This window comes from Rhinolophus sinicus, linkage group LG01 (assembly GCF_036562045.2).
Source record: "Rhinolophus sinicus isolate RSC01 linkage group LG01, ASM3656204v1, whole genome shotgun sequence".
In the NCBI taxonomy this organism is placed as follows: domain Eukaryota; kingdom Metazoa; phylum Chordata; class Mammalia; order Chiroptera; family Rhinolophidae; genus Rhinolophus; species Rhinolophus sinicus.
In genome coordinates, this window is record NC_133751.1 from 126,267,724 (window position 1) to 126,287,887 (window position 20,164).

At 43.9% G+C, this 20,164-nt stretch overlaps 1 protein-coding gene across 8 annotated transcripts in view; it reads left to right on the top strand.

Annotated features, from left to right (window-relative positions):
* The window catches only part of MGAT5 (alpha-1,6-mannosylglycoprotein 6-beta-N-acetylglucosaminyltransferase), a 322,695-nt gene that overhangs the window by 282,517 nt on the left and 20,014 nt on the right, over nt 1–20,164 (top strand). For all 8 annotated transcript variants that reach the window (XM_019731135.2, XM_019731136.2, XM_019731137.2 and 5 more), the window contains 3 exons: nt 4,040–4,186; nt 11,645–11,761; nt 17,206–17,280. In XM_019731135.2, the coding sequence (XP_019586694.2) occupies nt 4,040–4,186; nt 11,645–11,761; nt 17,206–17,280 (339 nt within the window). The remainder of the gene's footprint in view (nt 1–4,039; nt 4,187–11,644; nt 11,762–17,205; nt 17,281–20,164) is intronic.

The window sequence follows — 20,164 nt, forward strand, 5'->3', positions numbered from 1 at the left end:
AAGATATAAAGGGGATACCTATTACCAAAAATATGACGATTCCCAATCATTATATGAAGAATGAACAAGTAAGGTTGAGCAATAGCCTGTGGTTCGTGGGACGTGCCTTTCCATGAGGCAGCCACTGTAAACCATATCCTCTCTTTCCTCTAACGGATATCCTTACCCCCTTTTTTAGTTCAGGTATGTTATGAGAACAGTGAGAATGCATAAATACACCTGCAGGCGCTGACCATTTTGTAAAAGCCTGCAACCACAGCTCCCGCACACCTAAACTCTAGCTACACAATACAAGGTCATATAGATGCAGCTGTGTGAAGTGGAATCTGGATTTAAACTTGAACTACTGTTTAATGAACATTCACTATGTGCCAGGCTTTGGAATACATCTTTCCGTGAAATAGCTCATTTAATCCCCACAGCAGCCCCATGAAATATAACACTGCTCCCCCCCTATTTTACACATGAAAAGACAGGTTTAGAGAGCTTGTGTTACCTTGCCTAAGGTCCCCTAGCTAGAGACAATAGATGATAAATGGGCTTTTATAATCTATAGAAGGAGACATACAACAATGTCCCACAGTCACAGAGCTAGGATATGATAGAGTTAGGATTTGAACCCTGGTCTCCCTGATTCCAGAGCCTGTGCCGTTAAATCACCACATGGTCCTGGTCACTTTGTGCCAAGAATCAATTTCATGGATAAACTGAGGTTGATTCATGGCTCAGACTCCCTCCTGAGCCACCCCACCAACTTGGCTAATTAAAACTAGTCAGCATAGTGGATGTTGGGTGTATGTTTCGTATTTTGGATTATCTTTGGTTCCTCATCAAGACTGAGTGGAAACCAACCAAACCCCCGGAGTCTTCCTAAGAACTACCTTTATCCATGTTTGAAGGAGTCGTTAACTACTCCACTTATGGATTTAAAACAATTTCATACAGTGTAAAAATCTGAGTAGTATTATTAAAACTCTTTGTCGATGTATAGGACTATCCCAATCTTATGCCATGAATAAAACATATGGTGCTTCATCTGTTCTCTCTGGCTTAGTATTAGTTCAGAAATTTAATTTTAGAGCATGTAATCCCTCTGTTTAGAAATGCTCATGGATGGAGCCGGCAGTTGCAGCCATGGAGATGTTCCATCATCTGGAATATCCTCATTAGATTCTGGGCTTCTGACAGCCAGATGAAGTATAAATAAAAGATGCCCAGTTTCCTCCTGAAGACTGAAGCCTCTGCACTTGAATGAATTCTTACAGTGTAACTCTTGCCCCTATGCTAAGGAAATCTGTAAGTGGGCAGAATGAAAGAGAAACTGTGGGGGAGGGGTTGGGGGGCCAAGCAATTTCATGTGAGTAAGGTGTATGGCAAGCCATAAGCACTCAGAAGTTGACGGAAGGACGTTTGGTGGTGGTGAACTCTCTCTGCCCTACCCTGTTGTCATTCAAATCTCAAGCGTGCTTTTTGACCTTAATACATCTGTCTGTTATAATGTCACAGGAAATGAGTACACAGGGAGGGAGAAAAAATTGCTTATTGATAGAAGTAACAAGAACAAAAAAAACCCTGTTATTTTGATGTTTTGAAGTAATGTATTTCCTACATTCCTAATTAGTGTGATGAGAAAACTCATTGCCAAGAAATTGTGTAGTATTTGCTTAAGCTTCATTCTAAAATTGTCAGGCTTTGGAGAGGTAGCCCAAAGTGTTTATTTTATGTGTACAGAGATACTCCGATGCCAGCAGGGCAGAAGAGATGGTGCAAATTGTTATTCAGATATAATTAAACCTAGGTCACATTCAAGTCCATTAAGCAAGAGCCTCAAATCCTTTTAATTAATGGGTTCAGATTGGTTGGTCTGAAGGAGCTAATTAATTTTTTCCAGGATTTTCTATTCAAATAGACCAGCATTGTGCTTCCTGCATTCCCTCCACAGTTCTTCTTTGCAACTGAGAGTTGATAAAAGTATCAGCACTTTATGGGAGGCCCTGATTTTCAGAGGTCAGGAAATACAATGGGCTCCAGATCTCTGGTTAGAGACCTGTCCTCACCTTATAGCTTCTGTCTTCTCAGAGGCAGAGCGTTCTGGAAGCCTCATGTTTCCCAGTGCCCACCCTCAGCCGCATAGAGGTCATCTTCCCCTGGAGAGCCAGCACAGCCTCCCCAAAATCTGCTGGGGAGGGCAGATCACAGAGATCAAAAGCCTCCAGGATGGTAACCCTGGGTTCTTCGTATTCAACAAAGCTGGGATGTCTTGGAACTTATACTTTATTTGCACTGTTTCTTCCATTTCTTCTGCTGCTGTCAGAAATCCCCCTACCCCTGAGGCGTATGCTCAGGCCACATGCTATAAGTGTAAATTCTCTGCTAATCACATTTGTAATAAGATCCAGAAACAGGGCCTCCAAATGGTGTAGAGACTCCTCTTATTTCCTGCAGATTGCAGGTTCCTGCTGCCATGTTTCCCTTCACCGCCATGCCCAACGGGAAATGACCCAGCCAGCAGGGGGTGCTCTGCTGACCTCTCAAAAGCCTCTTTTTTTCCTCAGTACCCCCACACTCCCATGGATGTTTCTGACAGTGTAGGCAGCCATCTCAAGGTTTGTAGGAAATGAAATGTTATTCCTCCAAACAACAAAAACGTTCCCTGTTCTGTGCAAAAGAACGTATAGTTGTAGGATATAGAGTTTCTCCTGAAATCCAGAGATTTTAGTTTCTTGCCCCAGAAAAATCCCTATGGGGGCTGCATAACTCTCCAATATGTCCAATGGGGGCCATGCTCAGTGTTCAGCCCTGGATTGTGTGCCCAACACATACATTCTGCATCTTCCAGTGTTGCCCAAGGAACCCGGCAGCCTGGACTTACAGCTCTCTAAGCAGAACCATTCTAAATAATGGTTCAATTAAAGCAGCTGCAAAGGACAGGATTGCTGGGGAGAGGGCTGGGAGGAGGGGGAGGAGAATCAAGCATGCAGCCATATCCAGTTCAGCGGGATCCTTCCCTCTCAATGCCTGGCCTTGTGGGTGTTCTTCAGTGTGATGGCAGAAGGAAAAGACTCCCTGGGGCCCAGTTAGCCTTTGTCACTTGATGTGCCTCTGGAGACCCGAGTGATTTCAGAACTGGCTCCTTGATGTGGGTAGACATCTCACATCTCACCAAGACCAAACTTGGACCCTGCCCATCAATAACCCACAGCCCTCCAGCATTGTGAAATATCCTGTGGTGAGGAGACGACCGTGAGGCATTTCTATGAGATGTTGTTTCATTTCTGGACCCAGGAATCGGTGCCATTGAACTGTAGCAAGTCCCCTTTGTCACAGCGGCTCTCAGCTGCAGTTGCTACTAGGACCCGGAGAGTGTGTTTTTGCTGCCATCTATTGTCTACTGTGGGGAAAACACACAGTTTGCTTGCTGGAGAAGGAAGAGGCCTTGCCCGTTTAGCAGCTTGGCACCATCTCCCCCTATTGAGGGGAAAATAAAAACCAAGATGTTGATGTCCCCCAGTGAAAACCCCATTATGAAAACCTGTGTTTACTGACCTACCGTCATTTCAAAGCAGCTCCATTTGAACTGTAATCAAACCACCAAGTGACCTTTCTGTCCCTTTGCCCAGCATCCCTGAAAGGGCCTGTTGTTCCTCTGATTCAATGAAGAAACCTTCTGTTTAGTTAAGCAAGTGTTTTTCCAATCATGTCTCCTGGTGAGTTACAGAAAGATGATTGTTGGGCCTTGCTTTTTGTTGTTGTTTTTATTCTTTTAATGCCCTTACCCCTCAACTGCCCATCCCAACACTTCTTTCTGTACTTTCATAGCAAAGGAAAACATAATGACCTCAGCAGCTTCATTGCGTCTTTAAAGGTCCCTGGTCCTGATGTAAGCTGGCTTCTCTTCACCCCTTCCCCCAGGGCCTGGGAACCTTCCAGAGTTTCTGAAGCTTCCCCACTGGGATGGAGTACAGCCTAGCCCCCTGTGAGCCACGGACACCAGTCATGATTGGCATGTTTATGTGTGGTATGCTTTTCTCTCTTACAGTTGTTTGTTGGACTTGGGTTCCCTTATGAGGGCCCAGCTCCCCTGGAGGCGATCGCAAATGGATGTGCTTTTCTGAATCCCAAGTTCAGCCCACCCAAAAGCAGCAAAAACACAGACTTTTTCATTGGCAAGCCAACTCTGCGAGAGGTAAGCATCAGTCAAAATCATTCTACTCCCAATAATATGAATAATAGCTATTTACTGAGTGTTGGGAGCTCATGTAAGTGCATGGCCTTCGATAGGAGGTGTTATCAGCTTCATTTAACGTAGTCGGATGGAAGGAGGGTGTACAGGGGCTCAGAGACATGGACGACTTGATGACATCCCTTAGCTAGGTCGCGGCACAGCGAGGATTTGAATCCTTTCCTACCCCTCCACAAAGTGTGGGAGTTTTTTCACTCTGCCCCAACTCTATCTTAATTCAGACATCTCCAACAGAGTTAGCTGAACTCTGATTTTCTCAATGTTCAGAGTCATAGAATAAGGAAATCAACTGGCTAACAGGTATTTTTAAAGGACCTTCTCTCCATGATGGGCTATGGGGAATCAAAAGTGGGCTGTGGGGTCCTTGAAGAGCGATGAACCTTGACAAATAGGATGTGTCGTGGGTGACGGAAGTAATGGGCCTGGTCCTTGAGCCCGCCATCCGCAGGCACCGTCCTGAGAAGTCATGCTGTCGTTGCTCCAGCCATTTGCAGAAGCTTTATTTGAATTGCATTTAGAGATCCTCTTGAAAATCCACAGCGGGTGATGAATCACCATTGGAGGCAGTTGGATTTGATTTGGGGCCATAAACAAAAGTCATTTAGAGTATGTGAGTGATCAAGCTGGGTGTTTCTGTTATCTGGTCAGAAACAGGTGTGTGCAGGAAACCATGAGATTGATTTGTTTTATTATTTTGATGTAGTTAGTAAGTAGCGGTTCTCCAGGCCGCCGGCAAGGAGGAAGCCTCTCGGTTGGCGTCATCCAGTGTCCTTGTCACTCCAGGCCTTCTGCTGGGGAGTAGACTGCTGGGCAGCCCTCCTCCCGTGACATAGCAGCAGAACGGCAGCACTGTTAAAGCGTGGTTTTCCATTCTGTTCCTTCTAAACCTTTCTGGATCGATGGTCCTGACCTCACCTCCACCCCCACCCCAGCCGCTGCCAAATACTACAGAAGATGCAGTTTCCATGATTATTCTTTACTGATCAGAGAACTTGCCAAGTCATAGAGTTGAGTATTTTGTGAGTTGTTTTCTCTCGCCCTCCCTATCATTGCTGAAATGGCCAAAGGAGGTCAACAAAATCCGTAAATTATCCTCAGAAAAATGAACGTGTGGCCCAGATGACCTCGGACAAGGGTTCCCTGTGTGTGTGTGCTTGCTTGCTTTTCCCTTCGGCTAATACACTAAATTTGAAGTCTTCCTTTTGGCGAGTGGTTTCTTTGAGGGAGGTCATTCTGCAGCAATACTTAATGCCACCTGTGTGCCAGGTGCTGTGGGAATGTTCAGTCTGGCACTGAAGAGCCGACTCTTTGGAAAGGTTAGAAAAGACACTGCCCAGCGGTGAGAACATCTCGATTTGGGAATCTGCTTTCACGTATGACTGACTTCTTGGAAACTTTGGCGTTTGGAGTAGGAAATCTGGGCTAATAAGTGAACTCTGTTTTTAATTTAGTTGAAGGAAATCTCTGCCCACATTGTATAATTATTTGTAATTTTCCATGGTGGTTTTTTTGTTGTTGTTGTTTTTTTTTTGGCTTTTTTGTAATAAAATAGACATAATGTCAAACTGACCCTTTTAACCATTTTTAAGTGTACAATTCACTGGTATTAAGTACATTCACAGTGTCGACCAACTGTCACCGCTACCCATTTCCAGGACTTACTCATTGCCCCAAACAGAAACTCTAGATTCATTCATAATAACTCCCCATTCTCCCTTCCCCATAGCCCGTTAGCCTCTGTTCTACTTTCTGGCTCTATAAATTTACCTATTCTAGATACCTAATGTAAGTGGAATTATACAGTGTTTGTCCTTTTGTGACTGACTTATTTCACTTAGCATCACGTTTCCCAGGTTTGTTCGTGTTGAAGCAGGTGTCAGAATCATTTCTGTTCAAGGCTGAACAGCATTCCCTTGTATGGATAGACCACATTTTATTTATCGGTCTGTTAATGGACACTTGGATTGTATTCACATTTGTCTCTTGTGAACAATGCTGCTCTGAACATTGGTGTACAAGTATTTGCTTGAGGCCTTGCTTGCACATCTTTGGGGTGTATACCCAACAAGTGGAATTATTGGGATTTCCTTTTTATTTATTTTGAAATAATTTGAGTTTTACAGAAACGTTGTAAAAATTGTACAGAGTTTGGGTCTATCCTTCATGCAACTTCCTCTGATGGCAACATTATAAAACCACAGTTCAGTTGTCAAAACTAAGAAGTTAACATTGGTACCATAGGATTAGCTAAACTGTAGATTTTATTGGGACTCACCAGTTTTTCCACTAATGTTCCTTTTCTGTTCCAGGATCTCACATTGCATTTAACTGTCATGTCTCCTTCGTCTCCTGCAATCTGTGACAATTCTTCAGTCTTTTCATTGTCGTTCACGACCATGGCACTTTGAAAGAGTATTGGTCAGTTTTTTTGTACGCTGTCCCTTGATTTGGATTTGGCTGATGTTTTCTCATGATTAGTTTGAGGTTACCCAGTTTTTGGCAAGAATATCACAGATTGAATGTGCCTTTCTCAGTGTGTCATATTGGGGGATGCATCCCATCAATATATGTTTGTTGTTACCAGTGACGTTAACCTTGATTGCTTGGTTAAGGCAGTGTTTGTTAGGTTTCTCTGCTACAAAGTTTTTATGTTTCTTTAGATTGGGGGAAATACTATTCAGATATCCTGCTCTCCTCAAACTTTTGCCCATTTATTTTTACCATGTATCTGTGGATCTTGCCAGTAGCAGTTATTACTGTGCTGCTCTAATGGTGACTTTCTTTTTCCCTCATCATGACTTTTCATGAAAAGCAAAGAAACCCATTTCTTTTCTTACTGCAGTTTCTATAGACAAGCCCTTGGGGAATGATTCATCAAAAGTGTCTCAGATTCTATTGGCAACTGGTACCTCTTTGTTATTGATCGTTCTAAAGATTTTGATGACATTTTGTTACAAGTGAATATTTTATCTTAAAAAAAAAAAAAGTAGAACACTCTTAAACACAATCTATTTCCCAGTGAATAATGTTGCATAGATCAGATCAGCCAATACGAAGTTATTGAGAAAAGTATGTCCATCATTTCCTACCAGCTGTTACCATTTAGTAATTTGCTTTTTGTGGAGCTCTTGGAGGGTTTTCATTATTCAGGCTTAAAAGAATAGGCATCGGAGCTGCCCTCCCACCCCCCAACGTTTGGTTCCTCCTGTCCCTTCAGCTGATTGTCCCCATGCTTGAATGAGACTCGAGTTAAAATGGCCTTGTGCAATCCTTTCAGCCGTTGCTCAGCAAGTGACATCACACAAATGAGTCCATTGGCTTTGGGCTCCCACAGGAGGGCCAGGATGCAGAAGAGCAGTTAACAGATGTTCATCTGTGTCCCCACAGGGTCCGTGGTACGAGTTGCTGCGTTGGGGGGAATTTACCAAGACACATTTCCTGTTTCCTGGTAGCTCAAAGTTTTTTATGAAAGATTGATAAGACAGATGCATAATAAACAGAAATGCATCAAGAAACAGCTAAGGAAATTAAAGAGGGGGAGTTAACTTGGAGTTGTGCCAGGTGGAGAATGTCCTGAGTTAGCTGAGAAGGGATGGGGGTGGCACTGTGCTTTAAAGGAAAAGGAGGAGAGTGCGGTTTCATGCTTCAGGGGCGTGATGAGTTCAGAGGAAGCCCCAAGGTCACTTTGCTTTATTCAGGAGGGCAGGTTCCACCTGATGTCCATCTCCTTCCCTGCGGCAGGCAGTCCAGAGAGCAGAGAGGGAGTCAGCAACATCACAGAGCTTTGAGAGGAGCCAGTGAACTTGACCTCGGGGCCAGGTGGACCACCCCACTTGGCTCTTAGCTCACAAAAGCCACAAAATATTCCCTAACCAAAGATGCTTTTAATTGGCAAACAGGTATCAATAGTTACACAGATTTCTAAGGGTGAAAAATTCCTAGAAATTGTCATCTTTTTTCTTCTCAGCAAATGGAACATTTTTAACTGAAGTGTATATAATGATACAGCTCTCCGGTTACGTCCATGCTAGTCATTCAAGCTAAGCAACAACGGAGCCTATAAATTGCATATATGTCTCTTCTTTCCCTTCATTTGAAGAGAAGAAAAAGTGTAGATTTTTCTTTGTTTTTTAGAAAGCAAAAAAGCTTTGTTTTTATTTTTTGCATTGGACCAATTTTTAAAACCATGATGTATACTGAGGAGAAAATGTTCCCTAATGCCTTCAGTAATGTGGTCAGTTCAAGTTACACTTTAAATGTAATATTAATTGGATTTTTATCTTTATATTGGGAAACATATTAGTAGGTTCTCAGTCATCATTCTGACATTCTGTAAACCATTAGAAATTTTGTGGCTTCAAGGGTTTTGGTTTTTTTGTGTGTTTTTCTTTTCCCATGAAGAGAACTCATATTCTCGAAGATTTAATAGCCCCTCTGAAGTAATGTCTCATATTTAATAAGACTTTCATTACTTTCACAAACTATACTCCAGTAAATTTACTGATTGATATACAAGGAAGTAGCCCAGATGAGACGGTTCTCAATAAATTAACAAGAAGGAATATAACATTCAGAGGGGGAATAATGAATCATACAATGCCTTACTCATAAAATTAAGTAACCTTCAGTAAATGTAAATGAACAAAATGATAGTGGCTCAGCATTTTTCATTTTCCAAGTACTTAGAACAACCTTTTAAATAAACAAGGACCTTATAAAGGGAAGGGGGAGAGAGACTGCTAATATGCAAGTGGCTAAATAGTGCAACTTCTAATTTGTCCTGATTCCATTGTAAGAATTCATTACGTAGTTTTTTTCTCCAGGCCACCAAATGAATGTGGTGTGACATTTTGCTCATATTCAGAAAGGGTCTAATCCAAGCATAAATTTAGTCTGGGATGGTTTTTTTTTTTTTTTTTTTAGGTTGGCAAGTTTTAAGGGAATGATTAGAAGACCTGTGTTTACACTGGGCTTGTTTTGCTCTTTATCGTAAGAACCCAGTGGTATCCTTTTAAAGTCATCATCTTCCTTTCTGTTTAAAGCTGATAAGTTGTTGAAGGATCTAGATTGGAATTTGCTCTGCTACTTTCTGGCTGTGTGGTCTTGGGGATTTGTAAACCCCTCCAAAGCTCAGATTCCTCCTTGATACACAAGAAACCTGATAACGTATGTGCCGGTGAGCAGCACATTTCCTGGTCCAGTCAGAGGCTTCAGAAATCTGCACTGAATCTAAAGTAAGTGCTGAAGGAAAAATCGACATTTCCCGAGCTCCGTGCCCACGGGCACTCTCTTACTGACCATATGGCTGAGCAGAAGAAGAGGGCACAGTCAGAAGGAAGGAGAAGTGCCCAGGCCAGGGAGGGGCATAACTCTGTCCGAGGAGGCAGGAGCCAAGTGCAGGATACCTGTACCTCAGAATTGCTTGATTTCCATGAGTGGGTGTCAGTGAAGGCTCGGATCTGAGACCCAGTAACTTACACGCCCTCGGTAAGGCTTATACACCATCGGTGTGGCGGGACACAGCGAATGGTGACGTGAGCCAGCTGGCGAGGTGCCAGTCGGATCATCCAGTCCTCTGGGTCTGTTGGGCTCTGAATTTAAAAAGACAGCCATGTTGGCCTGTAAAGCAAGGAAGGGACTCAACCCTATGAGAACCAACACCTCCTTTTATTATAAGAATATTAACATCTCTTCTCTCCTGAAATGAAATTTGTAAATAGTATACCCTGCTTATATATGCAATTTCAGAAAAAAGAGTGATGCTCTAATATCAAAGAAGTAAAAGCAAAGTAATTTACAGTGAAGTAGTACATATGCCAGTGTATACGTAGTCAAGAAGTACTAATCTGTACCCTTTTTAAATACAAAGTTACTCCTTGTAAAGGGGAACAAGACATCATGAGAAAACAGCTGAATCTGGTCAGCCCTTTTTGCTTATAATTGCCGTGAAAGAGAAGCCAAATAAAAAAGTTCACACACACTACACACACACAGCTACAAATATAGACTGATTTGGGTACATTGTCCTAGAGATTCGGATTAGTCTGAGTGACCCTGACTTCACTGCCATGATTTTTCCGAAATGGTAGCAGCTTATTGGTGAAGTTCCAAATATCCCTTGGTTTACATGGCAATTACATTCCTAGGAAATTCAGTGTATGTTAAAACTATGCCAGAGTTAGATTCTGTGCACCCCCATGAAAGCTTTGCAGGGCATGTGAAAGCTGTATGGGACATGACAGTTCTGCCTTGTGCGAGGTGTCTGGCACGCCTGGTCCCCACCCACCTATTCAGGGTCGTACCCCCTCAGTGTTTGGGAGAACTGAAAATGCTCTCACAGATGCCCAGAATGTTCCCTTCACACCACAATCTTAAAGGGATACAACAGGAACAGTGGAAACACATTTGAGGGGTAAATTTAATTGTCTTACAGATTGGGCTCTTTCAGAACTGAGAATTACCAGTGTTCATACTTGGTTTCTTTGGCCACCCTTTCTTCTTCAAATTAAACCGCCTTAAAACAAAAATGACCTTACATTTCTGAATCCAAATTGTCTTTATAAATAGTAAGGCTTCAGTGTTATGATTATTCCTGAAACCATTCCAAAAAGTCCCCAATTTTCTGGTAGCGTTATTTCTATCACGTTTTGTATGTGCCATTATTCTTCCTCCTATGACTTAAAGGCCCTTCTTGTAATTTTGTGTGCTAATCTGTCTATCCTAACCAGTGTCTTTTAACATATACAAGTTTGATCTGGGTGATTTTCAGTGCTGGAATATGACAGAAGGTGGTACATCATTATTTCTTGGTGTGATGTTGGAGGTTAAACTACCTGTGACATCCTCCATGTCACCTGATTATGACATTGTAACTCTTCTTTACAAGTGGGATTCAAGACATGGAGCCATCATCAGCTGTGCCTCTTGGATCTCATGGCCTCAGGCAGGGTTATGGCCCACATGCTACCCTCCGGGGACCCCCAGGGGACACTCCCAAGTCCTGAGGTCCCAGCTCAAAGGATCCAGGATAGCCCCAGGCATCTGTCTTTCAAAACATCCCACATGAAACTCTTGGTCCTCTAGGCAGGTGCTGCCTCAGTTTCTTTACCTGTACCTGTCAGTGCCATGCCTGTTCATCCAGATGGTTCTGTTAGACCCAATAAATGTTCCACTGGGTCCAAAAAAAAAATGACGTGGAGCCATCACTGTTTTATTGGCTGCTTATGGTTTGCTTAGGAGGTTTGGATCATCAAGAAAAAAGGACAAAAACGGTGTCTTATCTGTGTAAGTACAACTTGGTACCATGAAAAGCATCACACTTCACCTACCACCCAAGGTTTATTTTGTTTGTTTGTTTTTAAAGTGTGTGTGAGACTAAGGTGTCTGTCTTTCCCTTTTTAGCTGACATCTCAGCATCCTTATGCTGAAGTTTTCATTGGCCGGCCACACGTCTGGACCGTTGACCTCAGCAACCAGGAAGAAGTCGAGGACGCCGTGAAAGCAATTTTAAGTCAGAAGGTTGTTTCTTTTATTTCATTTTCCCCCATTTGTAATGTGAACAGGAGAGTATGGAAAGTATTCCTGGCCCTTTGTTTGAGTAATTAGAATGTTTCCATGTCAGCCTAACTCTGGAATTAGAAAATCGCCAAGCCATAGCATTCGGCCTGGGGATTTCATGGCTGTTCTCTGTGACACGGAAACAGAGCCGCTGTCCAGGTGTGTGTGGTTCTACAAAGCCTTTGGCCTGGCTCCTGGGTCCCAGACACAGTAGTCGGAGCTTGCTCCAGTGACCTAATTATGTAGCCCCCATAAAGATCTGAAAAGACAGACTTGCTCCCCTATAAAATGGTCAGGATAAGGAATATTTAAGGACATACTTTGTGTACAGAATGTTTTTATGTAGCATCTGTTTATTTGGCTTTTCTACCTGAACATTTTCTAGAATTATGTAGAAGTAACTAGCATTGTTGGACTCTCCTGATCACTTCAGCAGACGTTTATTACGTACCTACTGCATGCAGAGCACCTTCTGAGCCACTCCAGGGGCCACTCACTTCTGTAAGCGTAATGGAGGCTGGCTCCCCGCCTGTAGGAAGCTTACCACCCATGGGGATGGCTTCAGTTATCCTCTCTCCTGATCCTGAGACTGCCCGGGACTCGAGCGGGGGCACCTGCCCTTGTACTCACCCTGTCAGGGCACGTTTTACACCCTGTTGCAGTTTTGTAAGAGAAGCTGTGTAAGTGTGGCACTGAAGGCAGGCTGGCGTCGCTGTAGGTGTGGGTTCCAGCTCTACCACTTCCTAGCAGCGTCCCCTCCGGCAGTTACTTCTGAGGCTCAGTGTCCTCATCTCTAATGTAGGCTTATATTATGTGCTTTAGGCACCTGTGCGGATTCAATATGATAGTGAATAGAAAGCCTTAAGCACGGTGTCTACCACATAGTATGTGTTTAGTCAACATTAGTATTACACGTGTAACGTTTCTGTCATTGACGGTCTGGATTTCCACCAGATGCTAAGAAACCTGAGAGCAGTGAACGTGCTTGTCCCACTGTTGTGTTCTCAAAGCCCAGCATAGTGATTTACCAAATGCCTGGCAAGAGCGGGGGGTTGATGTTTGCAGGTGATGTGCAGTGCCAACAACAGCATGCAAAAGATCGAGGTGTGGAAGTGGGGAGAGCCTATTTTTGAAAATGCAGCATTGAGTTAAGTCTTATAGGATGAGGAGGAATTTGCAAAGTTAAACTGAGAAGGGCCCAGAGGGGCATGGGTTCCAGTACAGTGTAAGTAAAGGGAAGGTCTGGGAAAGCATGAATCCTCATGGAAAGAGCCACTGACCCACGTAAAAAGCCATCTCTCCCCTTTGGGAAACGAAATGTGGCCCCTTGAACTGCCAGTTTCAGCTGGCTCAGACCATCTCCAGGGCACAGCGAGGCGTCACCATGCCCTGCCCCCTTTGAAGAGGGTCTGGCTGTTGAGCTTTGGTGTAACTTCTCAGAGCTTCCCAGGAAGGACATGGACGGTCTCAATCCTGGTCTTAACAGTTTAGGGCAGACGCTGCGCAGACCTCCGGGGGCCAAGCCCAGAGAAGTGCTGAGTGGAGTGTGATTCTGCTGAGTGGCCTCAGAATTTCTTCTGCACACCCAGAGTTTCGCCACCCAGAAGTCATTCCTGTAGAGATCACACGCTTTTCTTCTTTCTTGAGTCTCCAAGTCCCAGAGTGTATTAGTTTGCTAGGGCTGCCATACCAAAGAACCACAAACTGGGTGGCTTAAACAACAGCAATGTGTTCTGAAGGCTGGAAGTCCGGAATTAAGATGTTGGCAGGGCCGTGCTCCCTCTGAAGGAGGCCTCTAGTGGATGATCCTTGCTTGCCTCTTCCACTCTCTGGTGGCCTAGGTGTTCCTTTGCTTTCAGCTTCAGCACTTTTACCTCTATCTCCACCATCACATGGCGGTACATAAACGCTGAAGAGGGTACTGGGTTCTATCTGCTCGCTGTTACATGAGGCCACTCCGCACTCCATGGAACCTTTAGTGCTCCACATTTTAAAACACTGATCGACCCTTTCCACCTTATTCCAAAAAGCTATTTAAGGCCACTTAAGAAAAAAAAAAAGTAATTGTAGCTGATAGGTAGAGAGAATCTCTTTCTACACATCTAGATTCTTTCTGTACACTATTATGAGCTTTATCTTTGTTTAATCTTTATGAGCCTTATCACATTTAATCCTTTTTCAGTTGAGAAGATTAATATTTAAGTAAATTAAGTAATGTACTCAAGTTGGATTGACACCTAGGTCTTTCGGACTGACTAGTTTGTTAAGATAATATAAAACTAAAATGGGGAAAATGCATGAAATGAAGTAAAGGGAAAAATAAGAAGTAAGGAATGAGATTAATACAAAAACTATTGTCATTTAAGTCCTTACACTTGTTAGAAATGGGTCAGAAACCTGGTGCCAAGCTTTCTCATATTTAATTGCAAGATTTTAAATTACATGCCAATCAAAAAAGCAAGAAAACATGGCACATCACTGGGAGAAGAAACAGTTAATAAAACCAGGCCTCAGGATGGTCCAGATGTTGAAATTATCATACAGCAATTTTAAAATGCTAAGATAAATATATTGGTGAAAAAGGTGGATAACATCTGTGAAGAAATGGGGAATTTCAGCAGAAAAATGGAAACTTTTTAAAAGCCAAGTGAGAAAATGCTAATACTGAAAAATATAGTATCAGAAATAAAGACCTCTCTCTGTGAGCTTATCAGCAAGCTGTGTACAGCAGTGGAAAATATCAGTGAACTTGAAGATTTGTCAACAGAAATTATCCAAATTGCAACACAAAGAGAAATGGAGGAGAAAGTCGGAAGATAATGGAAAGTTTCCAAAGCCAGCACGTGCAACCTACAGGCATCCTTCCTGTGGCCATATGAGTGACAGTCCTTTTTCCACAAAGCAGATGACCAAGAACTTTTCTCCCTGCTTCTCCACAACTGGCCCTACTTGGGTTTCTCAGTGACTGCATGTGGTTTCAGTATTTCCTTTCATTCCATTCCCCAAAGAGACCTAGACTTGTTCCTGAAGGACTGTCATGCAAAAAACCTATCACACATACACCTTCAATCTGCATAACATCTCCTACATCAGAAGCTCGCCAGTACTCTTCATCCCCGAAGCCACGGATCTGGAGAGCTTTCCACACAGAGGGTCCTGCTCCTAAGCTCCCCAGCTCCTAGGACGGCTCATGCAACTCACGGTGGCAGAGAGGGCGTAAGGATACAATTTGTTTTTTTTTTTGTTTTTTTGGTTTTTTTCTTTCCATTTATAGGAAAATTGTTTGGCTTCATATCCTTTAAAACAGTGAACTGGGCCACAAAGCAATTAGTGAGTCAGCCTCCCTTTGGTTAAACTGGGTTTGGTTGCTAGGAGGACACAGGAAGAGCCATTTTTTTGTATTGCCATGCAATGAACCTTTGAATTAATTCACTTCCATTTCTAGTGATTGCCCTTTGGAATATGTTGTAGGAATTCAGCACAGTTCCTACCACATGACTGGATCTGTTGTATTCTTGACAGATGGCTACCGATGTTTATTTCACTCTAGAAATTCCACGTGTCCCCCTAGACATGAGCTTGATATGCCAAGTCCTCTGTTGTAGATAGTTTCTTTTTGTTTTTTCTATGAACCTTTGGAAGGAGACATATCTCTAGGCCAGTTATAGAAATCTTCTGGAATCACCTATGGGTTGAGTAAATATCCTTTAAAAGAAAAGCTTTACATTTGGTGTGAAAGGCTATGTCTGGTCAGAGAGGACACAGCAGGAGCAAAAGCTTGATATGAGAAGGCGCAAGCTTGGAACAAGGAAGTCGGTTTTTCAAATTGTGTTTGAACTCTTCAAAATGAACTACGGAGGAAAAGAATGACCTCTGTTCTTGCAGAATAGAATAGTCCTGCCCTGGTATTACAATACTTAAGGCTCAGCCTCTTTGAGCTCTGACTGAATGGATGTGGGCAGGGATGGTGGGACACACCCTATGTGATGCACCATCTAGTTGTGCATTTGAAGATGTGTTACGAATTTAACAATGATGGTTGAAGACCTCAAATGTATTGTGTAAATCACACACAGAAAAAGGGGACAGGATACCCTGAAATGAACCTTTTGTGTGCTCACAGAAGGATGTCCTTTCTGTCAATTGTCCATTTTCAACAGGCCTCAACTCAGATGTTTTGTCCAGTTCTCCACTCCGTACATTCTAGATAGGCAAGTATAGACTTATGAGGGAGCTAGTGAAGGTTACCCCTCTATCCTGTTGCTGACAGTGCTCTCTGGGCTCTGTGTGACAGACTAGATGGCTGATGATTTTCTCCCAAGGGAGAGTGCCATTTCCGCTTGGCAATGCTAGCGAGCTGCCCCTGAAAGTAGAGGCTTCATCATGTTGTACAAGCGCTGTGCAGCAGAGATCAAACCCACATTTCTTCCCCTTCCCTTAGGTGTCACAATATTGATCAGGTTGCCTGCCCCACCCTAACAAAGCACCTTCTTGGTTTCCTGATGCCCTCAAAGTCGAGGCTCCTTCGTATAGAAATGTCAAGGCTTTTGTGGGAAATCCAGTGGACCTCTGCCCAGCCTCCATAATCCTGAGCTCTACCCTCCTGCTGTCTTTCTTTGGTGTCTAATCTCACATTAGTCGCTCCACCCAGAACTTCCACATCTTGGTTTGCTAGAACCATAGGTGGCCTAAAAAGCCCAGCATGAGCAGAAGTCTGCTGTGACCTCCCAGAAGTCAAAGTTCACTTCTAGGTGAACTCTTCATGGTGCCTTATCACTGTTTTTCCACCACAGATTCTTTGGGTACATGTCAGTCTCACCTACGAACATAGAGCTATGCTTTTGTCATCGTCACGGGTCCTTACACCACTCATGTGCCTTTCTCAGAGCAGTGAGCATGAATTCATTCAACAGATGCTTGAATGAATGTTGCATTTCCACGTGTGCCACATTGCTCAGCACAGGTATACAGAGACAAGCCAGCAGCCATGGACCCCGCCCCCTGGGGCTTACCTTCGGAAAGTGGTTCTCCCTGTCTTTTGCTGAATATCTCCTCTCTGCTAGACCCTGAACTAAGCATTGTACTTTTCCCCCCATGTAATCTTCACCACAGCTTTGAAGAAGGTTTTTCTTTTTGCCATGAAAACCTTTTCTTTTTTTTTTTTCTTCTATACATGAAAACCCAAGGCTTGGATATGATAGATAATTGGCTCTGGATCCCATAATTAGTAAGGACCAGTGAGGTTGTGAACCCAGGTCTCTTGACTTCCAAGTTCATAGTCATAGCTCCTCACAAGGTTGACTGCTGCTGTTGGCACCTGAGTATGAGTGAATCAGTGGAGGTCTGGGTAAGTGGTGCATATTCTGTGTCCTTCTCTTTCGTGATACCGTGTTCTGTTTTCACAGATTGAGCCGTACATGCCATATGAATTCACATGCGAGGGGATGCTGCAGAGAATCAATGCTTTCATTGAAAAGCAGGTGAGACTCCTCACAAGTCCATCTATCTTTGCTATGTCCTGCCTCCTGTTACTCTAGGGGGCCCTCATGAACCATTAAATCCTCACCATGTTCCCGGTTATTTTCCTGATTTGAAAGACTCCGGAAGTTGGATAATGGCTTGTTGGAATTCTAAAGCATATGCAGGCCACCCAAGGGAATCATTCTGTCCTTGGGGGAAGAATGTTCTCTTTGACAGTGGAAGGCCAATGGAAACTTACAGGAGAGACTGGGCGGTCAAGATGAAAACCTCCTTGACCATCAGACCTGTACTCCGATTGGGTTCTGGGGGGCATCACAGAGACTCGGGTGGGAAGGGGGACAGAGAGACAACTCTCTGGTCCTGCCTGATGGCCACTTCTCACCCTAAGAAAGGTAAGGACTGAACCCTGTGGTTTCTAAATATTCCTTTAATAGATGTTTGCTAATTCTAATTACGGTGGGACTTTCTAGTGGTTTTCAGACATCTTTTCAAACAAGACTCCTTTTCAAATGAAACTTTACATGAAGCCTAAGTGTTTAAAATGAATGAAATCAGGGCTTCCGTTCCAAAGCAGGGGAGGGTTCCCCAAGTTCCCTGACCCCAAGAGTGTGGCAGCGGTGGCTTGTGCTCGTGGAAAGGCCGAAAGTGCCATTGCCTTCGTTTGTAACACTGTAATTCCTTAGGCTTCAAAAGCAACACAGAGCTAGAAATAGGCAGACTGAAAACCCCTGTGGGGAGAGAAGTATGAACTTCTTGACCAGATTCCAGAAATAAGGGGCTCCTCTTGAAGGGCAAAGTAGAGTGTCTTGGGATGATCAAAGATCTTTACACAACAGAGGATGAGGATTGTGCAGACTGAAAATAGAAACGGTGTGTTGCAAATGTTCATCGGCATAGATCGTAGGCCCAAGGTAGGTTTCAAAGGAACCTACAGACTGTGGTGAGCAGTGGACAGCCCTGGACACTGCTGTTGAGAGGACGAGCTGTCGGGTATAAGCTTCGAAGCAGCATGTCTGATAATCTGATTTTTTGTTGGCCGTCGCCAGCCACCTGGGTTCCAGGTTCACCACCTAGACTTTCTGGTTGTGTGACTTGGGTGTGTTCCTCAGCCTCTGTGTGCCTTAGTTTCCTCCCCCTATAAAACAAGGAGACTAAGAGCCTCATAGGGCTGATGTGAGGATTAAATGAGCAAATAAATATGAAGTGCTTAGAACAGGGCTGGCACATAGGCTCAATACATGCAAACTAGTACCGATGATTACTTAATATATCATGCATTATATAATACTATAGTATATGCTTATAGGAGCATGTTATATTATTGTTCTATAACATGTAATAATGCTCATCAGACTTTACCGTGAGAGCTCAGCATTTGAATCAGTGTCTCATTCAATCTTTATGTGACACCTATATTAAGAATGATAGGATCGTCACCCTAATTCTACAGCCATTTACCTACAAGCTTTATGCCAGTGTGTACCAAGCTCATCACAGGGCAGCATCTCATCTGATCCCCAGGTAATCCTGGGAGGTAGCAGTAATAGCCCCATTCTCCAGATAATGGGAACTGAGACTTGCAGTGACAGGATTCACAAGTCATGGGATCAAGCTTGATGCTGGGTTGGTCCGAGCCCAGCTGCACCAATGGCATTGCACAGCCCCAGGCCATGGCAGGTGGCCCAGAACTATACTTCCCATCTTTTTACCTCAAGAAGTTGCTGGCTCCTCCTGAAGGTGCAGGCAGGAGCTGCTGTCACCTCCTCTGGCGGTGAGTTTTCAATATCACAGCACTTATTCCCATCACGGGAAGCTGTCTGAGGTCTTACCAGGATCCTGCAGCTGCGTCTCAACCCCACCACTTTCCTGTCTCCACTTCCTCAGAGAGAACGGTTACTCACCACCACATGGAAAAAGACTCTTTATCAAGTTCAGCTGAAGGCTTTTCTTTCTTTCTTCCTTAAGACTCTTGAATCCCTGCCAGTCCTTAAAAGTTCTCACGTGGCCTGATCTCTATAAATCCATTACTAGGTTTCCTTTCAAACAGAAAGGTCATGCTCCCCAGACAGACTTTGCTAAAAGGCTTGCATAATGCAGGGGCCAAGCCCAGCTTTCTCACCTCTAAATCTCAAGTGCCTCGCCCTCTGCCTGGCACACAGTAGGTGTGCAGTAACTCCCAGTTGAAGGAAGGAAGAAATGAGTGAAAGGGTGAGTGCATGTGCTTTCTATCCATGTGTACCAGGAACCATGCTCATCTTGGACCTTATGATTGGACAACATGTCCCAATAACCGTCTTCTGGAAACATGCTAATAGAACTGCCCTTTCACACCACCTCCTCGGTAGACTTTTCCACAGAGCTCTGGGGTTCACAGAAATGCGGAGTGTTCTTTCTTGCTTGCTCTTGTTCATTCATTCATCCACTCTGTGAATATGCAGCTGCATGCTGTGGACTGTGCTGGGCGTTGGGGAAGATGTCAAAGGACGAGTCCCTGTCCTCAGGTAGCTTCAAGTATCAGAGAAGCCAGTCAAGTCCACAGGCAGTGCCATTGGTACAGGTTACGCCCTGTAATAGTGATGTCACCAGGATGCTTTAGGGTCTCACAGCTCAGCCTGCGGGGTGGGGGCGGGGGGGAGAGTCTGTCCAGAAGTATTTGTAGGAAATGAGTCCTAAAGGCAATTGGGGCTACAGGGAAGACTGTACAAGTCAAGACACAAAGGCCTGGGGGGGAAATAAAGAGAAATTGTGGTGAATTACTGGAAGTTAGCTCTGAATGAACAGACGATGGGGGAGGATGAGGCTGGGGGAGGAAACGGATACTAAAATGGTGCCGAGGCTCAGCTGAAGAATTCAGGTTTGATTCTGGGACTATATATAAAGGTG